The sequence below is a fragment of the Neopelma chrysocephalum genome, unplaced genomic scaffold, assembly GCF_003984885.1.
Source record: "Neopelma chrysocephalum unplaced genomic scaffold, ASM398488v2 Primary Assembly neopelma1_96814, whole genome shotgun sequence".
In the NCBI taxonomy this organism is placed as follows: Eukaryota; Metazoa; Chordata; class Aves; order Passeriformes; family Pipridae; genus Neopelma; species Neopelma chrysocephalum.
In genome coordinates, this window is record NW_020925458.1 from 1,578,339 (window position 1) to 1,591,587 (window position 13,249).

Genomic DNA, 13,249 nt, shown 5'->3' on the forward strand with positions numbered 1-13,249 from the left:
AGGTTGTTTTTTAACTGAATGTTATGTGAGGATAGTAAGGGCAGTGTAGCACAGTGACTTGCAATTGCTACCATTAGGAGTAAAGCCATTGATCTAACAACCTGTGGTACACTAAGAGTTATTTTTTAAGTTTCTAAGGGGATAAATTGGATGGTGTGGGAATAAGTGTCAGATAATAAGGATATTCCTTCTCCCTTCTGACTCACTGAAACTTATGTAGGCTGGCAAAAATCCCCAATCATCACTGCTTTTTACTGAAATCAAAATGCAAAAATCAGGGTAAGCAGCAAATCAGGATTTCTCACTGTAATATGGTACCTACTGTTTTCTAACCATGACTTTAAAGGAAGTTCATCTCTAAACTCAGTCTGCAGCCTCCATACAGACATTTCTGAAGAGGACAGTACAAGCGGGCTACCTTTTTGGCAAGCTTTCTTTAAAATGTAAGGAAAACTGATTGTAGTGATAGCTGCTCACTGTATTGCTCATTTATAGTAATAGTAAAGCTTTACAAATTCTGCAGTGACCATTTTTTTATTTAGATTCAAACATGTCTCGATAGTGCTAAAACTTGATGTGCAAATGCAGTCCAAGGTACGTCATCATCACAGCTCTGCAGCTGCCTACAGTCACTGCAAAAGGAGATTGGGACCTGCATTACTAGAACAGAGCTACCTTCAGACATTGCCTAGACATAGTTGTTTGTTGCTCAGGTTTTGCCGACTCTTCTTTAAACTCTTGATCTGGTGAGCATAAAAAAAGGGCTGGGAGAGTTCACTGAAAAACAGCAGTGTCTGCATTTCCTGGGCTGTCAAAAAGTGTAGATTGCAAAGGTTTGTAATTCCAGTTATCTAGTGAATAAATAAACACAAGAGCAGGTCAGAGACAAGAACCTCATGAAAACCAGTCCAGTTGCTACAATAAAACTTGCTACAGTAATATGCCAAAGTTAATAATTTGACCACTGAAAATCGTGGCACTGGCATCAATGGGCAGTTGTTTTCAGAGATGCTAGAAAAGACACGTTTACTAATCAAGATCATGTAGCTGTAGCTTTACCAGATTACACTTAATCTGTTCAGTATCTGCTGTCTTTTTACTGATAATGTCTTAGAGAGAGGCTTCACCAAATGTGTTACACATCATTGAAACTCTATTTCCTATGCCTGCAAGGTAGTTGCTCTGAGGGCAGAAATATAAACTTAGTAATAAGACAAATTCATCCAAGCAAGTGTTAAGTGTAATTTAAGCCAAGCAAAACAAACATCTGTGCAAGCAAACTTACAAGAAGATGACTCTTCCATGAGATCAACTCATCTGTAATGCCAGTTCTGGTCTGAAATGGCTTTTTGCAGAATAGTGGTCATGGTTCTCCACAGCTTCTGGCTAGCCCCAACTTATGACACATTCAAGAAATGTGCTTTCATATCCTCATTGTTGCTTCATTTAATGAGTAAATCAACCCACATGCTTTCTAATTAAGCTGTATTCTGAAATGTGTTTCCTACACCAGTCAACGTTTGCAAACATATTTTCCAAATAAGAGACACAAGAGTAGCAGCTTTTGTTAAAGTCAGTTACTATATTTTAAAAATTAGGTATATTTAATATAAAAATTTATAGCATTAAAGTGAGAACCACAGGCATCACAATTCTATCATCATATAAGTTAAGGACAGCATTGGACTTTAATTATTGACCAGTCTGGTAGACTACGTGGAAAAATCCTTGATGGCTGAGTCTCATGTAATCAAGAGTGAGCTATGACAGATGAGCAGAAGTCTGACATATTTTCACCTGGGAGTGGCAGCGTTTTTCTGGCTCACATCTGGCAACTTGGTTTGAAGGAAAGCATAGATATGCGGCCAGATCTTATTGGTTTCTGTTCCAGAAAAGGATTTCAATAACCCTTTTTCCCTAAAGAAGAAAAAGAAGAAATTGTTACAGAAGTCAAATTGTTTAATTGTCCCGAGACCTCCACCTCACTCCAAGATTGCCCTGGCAGGAGTGAGCATTTGATTTAACACCAAGAACAGCCATAACATTGGAAATGCAGGCTGGACATTCATTACTCTCTTCCTCAAACAGCAACCTATTTGCCACATCAGTTCACAAAACTGACTGCTGTCTGCAGGGCACTTAACAAGCAAGATAAAGATAAGCAGCAATACAGTCATATAGCACATGCTGAACAGCAGTCATCCAAACAACTGTGACTAACACAGGTATTGTAAAGTTGCACCTCATGGATGTGCATCAGAACAAGCAAGATAATCAGGCAAAATTAAGTTATTCTGAATTAGAAGCTAGTTTTATCTGTATAGTATGTTATTATCAATAATAACAATAGCTTAGGCCTATGTCTTACTGCGGTCTTTGAGGTATTTTCACTTCAGAAATCTAACAAAATCAGGAATACCATTGTCAACCTAGAATAACTTCTTTAAAAGTTAACCACACCAAAGATGGAGCCTTTAATCTTCTGCTCAACAATCCTGGTCGCGCATAATGAAGGATGGTGGATATGGAGATAGAGGGAGGACAACTCCTACATGATGTTGTCAGACTATGATTTCTTTGTCTAGGCAAGTTAAGAGTAAAGGTCTACATGGTGACCTGCTATTATCTGTAAATTAGCACTGTGACACCTGCTGCTTTACATCAGGAGAAACTGTGTATAATTTTAGCTCTTAAAAGAACTAGTAATTTGTTATCACTCCACAATGCAAATGACATGATTCTTAAATAGCTTCTTATTCCTAAAGAGTCTTCCTAGCTGGGCCCGTCACAGTCCTGTTCATGGAACAGAGACTTTTAAATGCTCATTACGCAGTTTCTCTATTTGTGTGTTGTTTCTTGACCCCTTGCACTTGTTAGATGGGTTTCTACTTATACATTCAGAAGACAAAATACTGTTAAGATCTTCCAAAAAAAAGGAACTGTCTCTGTTACCTTACTCACCAGAGCTGTGTTGCTCAGAACAGTACTATGATGTATTGAATAATGCATAGTGCTCTTTATAAAGCTGAATATGGCTGTGGTGACAGGCTATTTTAGTATGCAGGTTCCTGAAAAGGTCCCATACAACAGTGGAAAACATACTCATTCTACTGGGTTGATTCCATTTTGAGGCCAGGAAAGCTGCATGGCTAATCACACTGCATTCACTGTTGCAGAATAAGATATTCTGTAACTGGAAAGATCTGTTCATTGTTATGCTAGTGTGAAATGAGCTTTAGAATGTGGAAGAATAGATTTTACTACTTACCGATAATATTCTAAAACAGGTTTTGTTTGTGCATCATAAGCCTGCAGCCTCCTACTAACCGTCTCTGGCTTGTCATCATCACGCTGAACAAGTGGCTCACCAGTAATATCATCGATGCCCTAATCAGGGTTAAAAGCAAACACTGGAGTATATTTCTTATTTCTGTTTAAGTATGTTTTGTGTAATTTTCTATTTAAATTATGATCACTGCCAGTTAGGGTGTAGATTTCTGCTAATAAAGAGAAAGGCAGCTGCTTGTATCTTATCTGCAATACAAGTTGTTGACTTTCCAGTAAAACAGTCCGTTGGTTAGAAATATTTTCTCAGTATTGCCAATGAATATTATCACAGTAACTTGACTAATTTGTCCTCTGAAAAATTCGTAGAATATGGGGAACACGTAGACAAAACCTTCATGTACAAGGGAAAACAATACTGTTGGTAATACATTCCTGCATAACAGCAAATAATAGACCAACTGGACCTTTGTTTGACAATACTAAAATGGGCAAAGGTTTTAATGGCCCTTTGATTTCAAGTTGCAAAATGGAAGAGTTATCATTTGGCAACAGCTGTATAAAAATGGCATAAAAGCCAGTTGAAGCTCTCCCTACAGAGGTAGAGACATAATGTCTGAACTATAATCTCTTGTTCCTATTAAGTAAGTAAATGTTTTGCAGGTCTGTTAGATACAACTGTATTTCACTTGTTCAGCTCTATTCCATGGTTTCAACTTATATATTGCAATCTACTATGTTGTGATGTGCCTGCTAACTAGCAAAAGGTAAAGCAGCGTTCCTAGTAGCACAGCTCTGGCAGCTGAAGCCTGCTCTTTGGTAGGTCTGATAATTCTCTGTTGCAGCTTGCCTGTGCTCTTCTGCAATTAAAAATAACCATGATTTTAAACACCTCATTCAAAGCAAAACAAAGGCAATGTTTTCAGTTCCTCAGTTCCAGTGCTTACCTGCTATTTCAAGCTGGCCTCTTTCCCTGCAACACTGAAATCCAAAAAACTAGTGGGCCTGCTGTGCTTCTGATGTAAGTTATTACAGCTTCCAAGTGAAATGTGATGCCACAACAGCTAAGTTATTTAGAATTGCAGATGAAATACAGCTTAAGCTGAGTTGCACTAAGGAGAATCCTAATTCTTCAAAAACCTTAAGGTAACAATGTACAATCCTTATCTTCAAATTCCGCTTTAGGATATTTCACCTCTTAGATCTGTTGAGAAGCTTCCCTGACTTGCAAGTTTCTACATCCAATTCTGCAGTACAGCAGCTCTTCCCTTGAAAATACCCATCCTATTTAAATATAATAAACATGGGGAAAGCATTAAGTGTATTCCTCTAACTGATGATTCTGTGTGCTTCCCAGATACAAACAATGACTCCTCTGGAGGACCACAAAGGAAACTACATTTTAGCTTGTACAGGCTGCAAACAGGCTAAGAATATGCCCAGATCCTATGCTACTCTGCAAGGCAGACAGTGTTCTAGCTTGAGTTTCTACCAGCTCACTAACATGCCCTCAAAGGCAGGGTGTTACCAGAAAGATTCTGTGCTCCCAAGAGATGAAATGAGCCCTTTTCTTCTGAGCCACTGTGTTTTGAAACAATATATGCAAACAATATTTTACTGCAACTACCAAATGCAGCATTTATTTAGTGCCACACCAACACATATTGCTTACCTGCACTTTGGGAGGACTGAATTCAAGATTGTAGACTCTGCCACTGGCAGGGTGGATCCAACGTGCTGTGAGCCGACACTTTATGGTCTCAAATGGCACATCTAGGTCAATCACAGTGTCTACGTGACATTCTTTATCCAGGGCTTCCGCCTGAGCAACTGTTCTGGGGAAACCTTTTTAAAGGAAACAACTCCATAAGATTCCAAAAGCAGAATTACCTGGATTCAGTCATTAGAGAAAATAATTGTCAAATAGGAAAAAAAAAAAAGGCATTATCATACTCTTAAAGGTTAAAGAGACATGAGATTTCCCAAGTATTTTTCAGTGTATCGTGGCATTTTAACTTGTTAAATGCCTCCCAGCTTTCATTTCCTCATTTCAGTTAATCATCTTCCCAAAAGTATAACCAATAAATGCAAAAAGACCCCATACTCATATGTACCACATACCACTACATTGCATAAAAGCACTGTGTATGCATTTGGAACATTAAAAGCTCCAGTGAAAAGCTTCACTCAGATGTCTGGAATAACTTAGAAACATTTGTGGCATCTCTTATTTCCACAGTTGTGCAAGTCTGGGTTAAGGCAGTGACCATTACAAACCTGTTTTATTCAGTTGCAGTAAGCCAAATATATTTACCAGAGGCAGCCCAGGATTAATTTTATATAAAGTATAGCTTTAGAAGGGATTCTAGAAGTTCTAGTGTATCAAACTGTCCTGAGGTATGACAATTGTGAGAACACTCGGGCTGAACAAGAACCTGTCTTTTCACTTAAAAGACACTGCATTTTGCCCCATGACCTCTATAGCTCCCTATTCTATGCTTTCAACTATTAGAGAAACTTAAGAAGGGGTGCAGTAGGAAACAAAGAATAAGAAAGCCAAGGTCTCCACAAAGAATTGAAAATGAAAAATTGAGCACAAGAACTTTGGTGGTCAAAGCTACTGCAGAACGTGCTATCGCATCACAGATTCACTGAAACAATGCCTCTACTGACAAAGCTCTAGCTTAGTCTCATGTAATTCAGTAGCTTGTAATTTTCATCATACTACACAAGCAAACTTCTCCATAAAGGCAAGTACCAAGAAGTATAAACTTCAGGAACTCTTCTTGAATAACATTTACTGATCAGTCCACTGCCTGAGTAAGGAACAAGCAAAGAACTAGCCTTACAACAGGCAAAAAAAAAGTCTAAAGGCTACTGTGTCTGGATTAAAACATGATAAAAGGAAAGAGCTAATTAACTCAAACAAAGCTCTTGCTTGTGTATTAAGTCTCATGCAGCTGGTTTGCATCACAGTCATTGGCTGCCCTCATCCTTTTTTTCACACACTCATATCATGGAAATGCTTCTAAATGTTAAGAGCAGAAGGAGAGCTGTGACTCCAGGACTATTGTTCTTACTGTTGGCAAGCTAGTTGGCCACCACACATCTCAGTTATGCAGCTGGAAAAGGAGTTTGCTGTGGGACTGAGTAATGAGAAACTCCCTCAACAAATTAAAATGCCTTTACAAAAGCACTTCATTGAAAATAAACCAGTGTTTGCTGCACACAGTGTTTTCTTGATACAGAAAAAAATCTACAATATTGAATTATGAAGATTCCAGGAACACAGAGAAAAGTGCCCTGAATTATACCACACATAAATCTAAACAGATTATAACTGTAGACACACACGACTTAAGACTGCTACATCTGCTATGATTCTAGAAGCCACCAACCTATCATAAGGCAGTAAATGGCTATTTGGCTAAGTGAGAATACAAGCAGTTCAGCAACTCTTGTTTGAGACAGCTGACCTCAGCTCTTTGTTCTGCATTACAGTTATCAAACTAAAGATTTCAGATTAACACTTTTCAACAGAACAGTGTTGTTCCTACAAAGCCTACTATGCCAGATCTACCCCTGGTGTAATTCACTGAGTCTCATTCCAAATGCTGATGCAGACAAAATTTTTGCTCCAAAAGTTTAAAGGCAGCAGCATCTTAACTCGCAACAGAAATTGACTTATTCTCTTATGGTTTCCACACATAGTTTCTCCTGGTAAGAGCTGCCAGTGTGTGCAGCTATGCTGCTACAAATCCAGATCCACAAGGCTGGAACTCTGCATACACAGGCCCTGGAACTAAAGAAAATAACCCCAGTATCTGCAGCTCTTGGCTTTATTGATTAGGTTTCATTGTGGAATGAAAAGCCTTTGTCTCAGGGAGGAACATTACTGTGAGTAAACCCATCAGAACAGATCACGGTACTTAGAAGTAATTATAGTTAAGCACTAAGGGACAGAGAACACTGGGGATTTTTCACTCCCTCTGAAAAGAAAAAAAAAGCCACATCAATAACTTCTTAGTTTTATCTACTGAGATGTTGTGACTGGAGTCTGAAAAGTCCAGCCTAGGTGCTGACTTTGTGCTGCTCATCCAACTGTACTCTCATGGGCTGGAACAACAAGAGCCATCCAGTTCATGAAGTCATTGGCAAATGCATTTCTTTCTAGTGTAAATGCTGAAGCCAGAACTGCAAAACAGTTCACTCTATAGAACAGAACCCAACTGCAAGAGACCCTTTAGAGCACTTAAGCAGTGGTTTTGTTAGTGATTTATTACACACCACACCACTGCAGTACTTTTCCAAACTTACCTTGTTACTGCATCACATGCCTACCTTTCTATTTAAATAATTACTCAGCCCCATCTTTCAAAGGTTTTCCATTCCCCAAGGACTTTAACAAGAAAAGGCTTTAAAAAAAGAAACTTCTCAATGAATCAATATCATAAAAACTACCAGAACTGCCAGTTTTGAAATTTTACTGCCATATTGAACTACCCTTTTCAACATGAGTTAAATATCCCTGTAATGTTCTGAAGGCAGGGTGCACCCAAAGCATCTTTCAGCCAAAAAAACTGGGGCAGACTAGCTGCTGAAGGTTTCACAAGCTGGCAACAAGTGACCAAAGCACTCCAAGCTTTCCAGATCAAATTTTCTCTCCATATACAATGATATCCAATATGCTAACTTACCATCCAACAGCCAGTTGTACTGATCTAGACCTTTAAGCTCAGTCAGCATTAGTTGTGTCATGATGTCATCTGGAATAAGCCGCCCTTGATCAATGTAGGACTTGGCAAGGATTCCAACTTCTGTGAAAGTAAGAGAAGTTGCATTACACTATCTCTGACCTCCAGCAAGTAAAGACCTCCCACAAGCCTGCAAAAAATTTGTTTTGATCAGGATGGCAGAGAAAAATTGTAAACAACACACACAGTAGGCTTGCTCAAATTAAAAAAACAGATGATCAGGTAGGATCTGACTGTACAAATGTTTATACAATTCATTTGATCAGTCTGACAGATGGCAACAGTGCAGAACACACCTCTATTCCTGCACCCTCTGAATAAGTTTACTAGTAAGTATTTGAAATATTAAATTCATAAGACTAAAACTGGGAGAGGCCATTAGGCAAAAGAGTCTTCAAAGTAAGAAATATAAAGGATGCAAGTTTATTAATATATCAGCCCTCAGATTTCCTGTAAAAAAAGTTATTTTCTCAGTTAGTAACTAACTTGGACTTCACTACGAAGAGAAACATCTTTGGCATTTAAGAGAGTAGTGTGCAGTGGGACACGCTTGCCAGATATGTATTTTTATGATTACTAGAGTTACAAGAGGATGTTTATAGATGCTGTAAACTATTTATGGGAGCACACAGACACTAGTATTTTCCCATGGAACTGACTAACCTTTAATACCAGTCATTTATCCCACTGGCTCACTAAAATTACATCCACACATCATGGTTCTGGGTATCACACCATGCTCCTACGACAGGCAGTAGCATGCTGTAGTTCACCCAAATAATGGGTACAGCCAGGAAGAAATTCAGTTGTATCACAGGCACAAAGTCTCCATACCTTTCATTTACAAAACAATTACCCAATTATGTTAAGTCACCCAGAGCAGCAGCTAGACAGGTTTTATTGTGGATCTGCAGAAGCCTTTACTTGCAGCCAATTCAGATCTAGTTACAGAAAACTAAGCAGAAGAGAAAATGGGATGGACTGACATACTAACACAACATTTAACCACTTTCAGCAGAAAGCAGTGAAAAATGCCAGTCCTGTCACTCAATGCATGGAATGTGCAGTAGTACAGAGGCTGTTCTTCAGATAAGGCAACTGAAAAGTAGTAGATGCAAACAGTAGCTTTGCTAATTACAAAACAAAACCCAAAACAAAACAAAAACAAACAAAAAACACACACACACACAAAAAACCCCAAACAATTAAGAGATAATTTCCCCTTATTGAGTGTTCACATCTGTAGTCAGGCTTGAAAAGCCTGAAGACCATGAAATAGCCACTGAGTCTGCCTGGGTCTTTTCCCTTCCTTCCTTCCTTCCTTCCTTCTTCAAGGTCAGCAAGTCATACCTCTTACTATTCTAGTGTGCTTTAAACCACGTACCCTGCAAAAGTAGACTGGGAGGAGGAATAAATCTTCTCTAGATAGTTTAATGTGTACTTGATGCTTAGATCTACTACTGATTTAGGTTGCAGCATTGCTCTAGCCACAATGATCTAAAAATATATGCAAGGCAAGGTTCACAGAAAACAGTTCTAACATACTTTGGAAAGACTGATGAGTTTTTGGGCCCAGAGAGATTTAGAATACAGCAAGCTGCAAGGTCCTGTTATAAGACCAACACAGTTGGAAACATACTGCCTCTTACCTCTCTCTACAGAACTCAGGTAATTTAGAAAGTTACTATTACAGAAGGAAAAAACAGGCAAAACTGTACCCTCAGAGTTACATATTAGGACAAAAGGTTTGTACACTAGATCATAGCTTTTTGTTGTTGTTGTGAGGTTTTGTTGGTTTTATTTAGTTCTGTTTTTTGTCAGCTTGGGTCTGAAACCACTACTGGCATGGCAATTTTTGGAATTAAAGGCAACACAGATTTCTTTCTAGGTGATAACAGGTATCCACGTTTCATGTTTTTACAAAAGACTGGCATGTTCAAACCACATTACAGTAAACAAGCTCTAGCTACAATCAGACAATAGTTTCCTTACCACTAGAGAGGTGGTCACAGACTCTCCACTCTCCAAAGCAGCAGAATGTGGTAATAACTGCAAACTGCTACAGCCGCATCTTCAACAGGACTTTTCAACAATGTCCATTTTCACAAGACAGCAAGTGCCAAAATTTGCACCATATAACTATTGTTAATTATATCTAATTTTTCAAGTGTTTTAACTTAGACATTTCCCAAAGAACAGAGAAATGCTTCTGTTATGATTAAAACTCAAATGCTTTGCCTTGACTGAACTTGTCAAAGCTCTCTGAGTTGCCTATCTGTCATTCTCCTATCTGCAGTGTACTACTTATTCCTGCTACCTCGAATACTTCTTCTCAACCCTTTGGAGACCATTTCTGCAACTAGTGACTGATGTTCAATGAAATCACAACAGAACTTTATCCGGATTAATTAGTGAATGAAAAACTCTGTAGCAGATTCTGTTAAGTTCTATGCCAGCCAAGTTAGAGAAAACCATCACCACTTACACCCTCCACTGGCTTCTCTCCTCACATTCAGGGTTTTAATATGTCTGCTACATTTTCATTTCACACCTTTGCTCTGCTTCACATTCTGTCATCTGTCCAACCCACCTAGAATTCTTTGCCTATTCACTTCTTTCTACCACTTCATGGCTCCCTCCTCGAATCAAGCAATGCAGTATTTCCTCTTGCAATTTTCTCTTCTCACACATCCTTCAGCTTGATTCTGATGCTTTATGATCTTGCTTCCAAGACATATTGAAAGAGCACAGAACTTAAAATATTTACTAAACTCCAAAGCACTTGGTAAAAATAACACATTTCCTTCATTTTCCAAAATGGTCCCACTAGGTCTTACACTGAAATGTCATAACAGAACAGTTTAGTGACCCTTGGTAAATAAAAACTATTGATTAAGCAACCAAACAATATGGTGCTCATAGCAAATGCTTAACTTGTGGATATCCATTGTAGTAAAGCTGGTCACTGTGCCAAAGTCATTGTTCTTACTGGGCAAACAGAATTTGTGTAAAGAGATGTGGAAATCACACCACAACTGATTTCACAATGCAGATAATTTTTCAACTTCAAACATGCTTATGAGTTTCCAAAAATAAAGAGACTGCCAGTTACCCAACGGTAATACTACTGTGATATTCACAGGTGACTGTAATACTATACAGCTTTAAAGTGTTGGAAATTACAATACTCTTACTTCATCATATGCAACCTGAAATGGCTCTTTAAAGGTTTCTCATCCCCCCATGAAGAAAAGCAGGCATGGAAGTCAGGAGGGGACCTTTCATCATTGCAAAAATCCACCACAGACAGGGGCTGTGGCATTTCAACAGAGGCCAGAGGTCAAGCTAGGACTATAGAGCAAGAATAACTCACATAATTACCTCATACAAGCAGTACTGTATGCAAACGCAGACCATGCTGCAACCTAAGCACGATGTGAACTTGTAAGACAATAATAATAATAAAAGCATAAGATAAGCAGTTTGAAAATTCTGCCCATTTGGTTTTGGAAAGTACCACTACCATTATGCCTGGCTGTCTGGGACAAGGCTTTCTAACTTTGGAATAGCTGTTAATAATTCTAGGTGCCTCTACTACTAGCCATCAAATGGAGATCTGAAAAAGTCTAATTGCCCAGAACCCCTCCTCTTGCCCTGCCTGTTAAAAACTGCATTTTTCCCTTTTAAGACGCTTCCAGCTAGAAAAACTATCAGAGACTAACAGAGCTGGAAGAAACACCTACAAAAACTGTGTGCTTACAAAAAGCACGAAGACGAGGAATCAATGAGGTGTAACAAAGCAAGGAAAGCGAAATAACCCCAGATAACCCCCTACACCTTCACAAAGAGGATGCCAAGTGACAGCTCGTAGAAGACCCGCGGCTAAAGATACGAGGCCTACTTCGGTGGCCCCCCGCCTCCAAAGGAGCTGTGTGAAGACACCCAGCCCCGCCTGGGTGAGGTGGGAGCACAGAGCTGGGACTGGGGAACAGCAAACCCCCTTCCCGGAGGGAGAAGGGAGGGAAAGAGGCTGGGAAGGACCGCGTGCCGCGTGCGCGGGGCTGTGTCAGGCGGGGCCCCCGCCGGGCTGCGCGGGGACAGGTCCCGCGGAGCTGGGGGGAAGAGGGATCGGACACCCCCCCACCCCCGCCCGGTCCCCATTCCCACCTGTCTTCTTTTGCATGTTGTCCCTCAGCAGGTCACCGCTGGAGAGGTGCTTCACGCCGAAGTGTTTGATAATCCGAGCGGAGACGGTGCCTTTCCCGGAGCCCGGCGGCCCCATGATGACGGCGCGCAGCAGCGGCGACACCACCATGCTGCTCCTGCTCTCCTGCCGCTCCGGCCGCCGCGGGGGACGGGCAGGGGCGCGGCAGGAGCGTCGCTTTCCCCAGGAGCGCCGCCTCGGACCGGCGGGGAGCCGAGGCCGGTCCTCCCAGAGAAAAACAGCGGTGGCTTCTCTGGCTGTCAATCAGGGGCAGGAAGGAAAGATCCTTTACGTAAATGCACGGCGGGAGGGAGGGATAAATGAATAATAATAATAAAAAAAGATAACTAAAGCAAATTGCATTTTAGAAAGTCGCATCAGATCGCATTAAGGCATCGCTGTCCGAACTGGACCTGACCAACATCCCCAAGCCCCTTTGCCCAGGAGACCCATTTTAGCTGCTCCTGGAGCCCGCTGCCACTGCCCCTGCCTGTTTCCACTCTCGGTCATAGAATTACGAAATCATTTACGTTGGAAAACACCTCGAAGGTCACCGAGTCCAACAGCAATCCAACAGTGCCAAGTCCACACGAAACCATGTCCCAATAATTGACACATAACGCCTTTTAATATCCCCAGGGATAGTGACACCCCGATTTCCCCGAACTACCACAAAGATTTCCTAGACCTGGGACATGATTCCTTACCTGGCTGTCACCTGATGACTGCTGGGCTGCTGACACGTCCCGTTGATGGCCCTGCCCTGCCCAAGCGCCCTGAGGCTGTGGCTGACTCTGCTGTGCTCAGCTCTCGGCCCACCCACCCCCACGCCGGCAGCTCTGCTTTTGCTGGTCTCTAATGAATAAGCTCCAAATGCCTGGCAGCGGGAATCTGCATTTTTAACGAGCAGCGCCTGAGCTTTATTTAAGATACATGATTGTGAACAGCTGCAGGTTGTCCATCTTTTGAGCAGTGTTCTTCCAAAGGACATATACAACTCCTTTCC

At 40.7% G+C, this 13,249-nt stretch overlaps 1 protein-coding gene across 3 annotated transcripts; it reads right to left on the reverse strand.

The window, feature by feature from the left end:
• Positions 1-1,560: 1,560 nt before the first annotated feature.
• On the reverse strand, positions 1,561-13,249 carry AK3 (adenylate kinase 3). 3 transcript variants are annotated; one of them, XM_027709554.1, is made up of 7 exons: positions 13,177-13,249; positions 12,207-12,500; positions 9,030-9,137; positions 7,983-8,102; positions 4,958-5,130; positions 3,269-3,387; positions 1,561-1,917 (listed from the first exon to the last, which is right to left on the reverse strand). In XM_027709554.1, exons 1-7 carry the CDS (start codon positions 13,232-13,234, stop codon positions 1,794-1,796), a joined length of 996 nt encoding a protein of 331 aa, XP_027565355.1. In that variant the 5' UTR covers positions 13,235-13,249; the 3' UTR covers positions 1,561-1,793. The 3 variants fall into 3 exon arrangements, with proteins under 3 accessions (XP_027565355.1, XP_027565356.1, XP_027565357.1); XM_027709555.1 differs by lacking the exon at positions 9,030-9,137; XM_027709556.1 differs by lacking the exons at positions 12,207-12,500; positions 13,177-13,249 and adding an exon at positions 10,630-10,838.

What these genes read in the sequence shown, in the direction of transcription:
- AK3 (XM_027709554.1), bottom strand. Translation starts at nt 13,234, where the DNA reads ATGTCCTTTGGAAGAACACTGCTCAAAAGATGGACAACCTGCAGCTGT. An exon ending in CAACATGCAAAAGAAGACAG is followed by an intron (nt 9,138 to 12,206) that starts GTGGGAATGGGG and finishes ACTACTTTTCAG; the next exon opens with TTGCCTTATCTGAAGAACAG. An exon ending in TCAGTCCTCCCAAAGTGCAG is followed by an intron (nt 3,388 to 4,957) that starts GTAAGCAATATG and finishes AACCCTGATTAG; the next exon opens with GGCATCGATGATATTACTGG.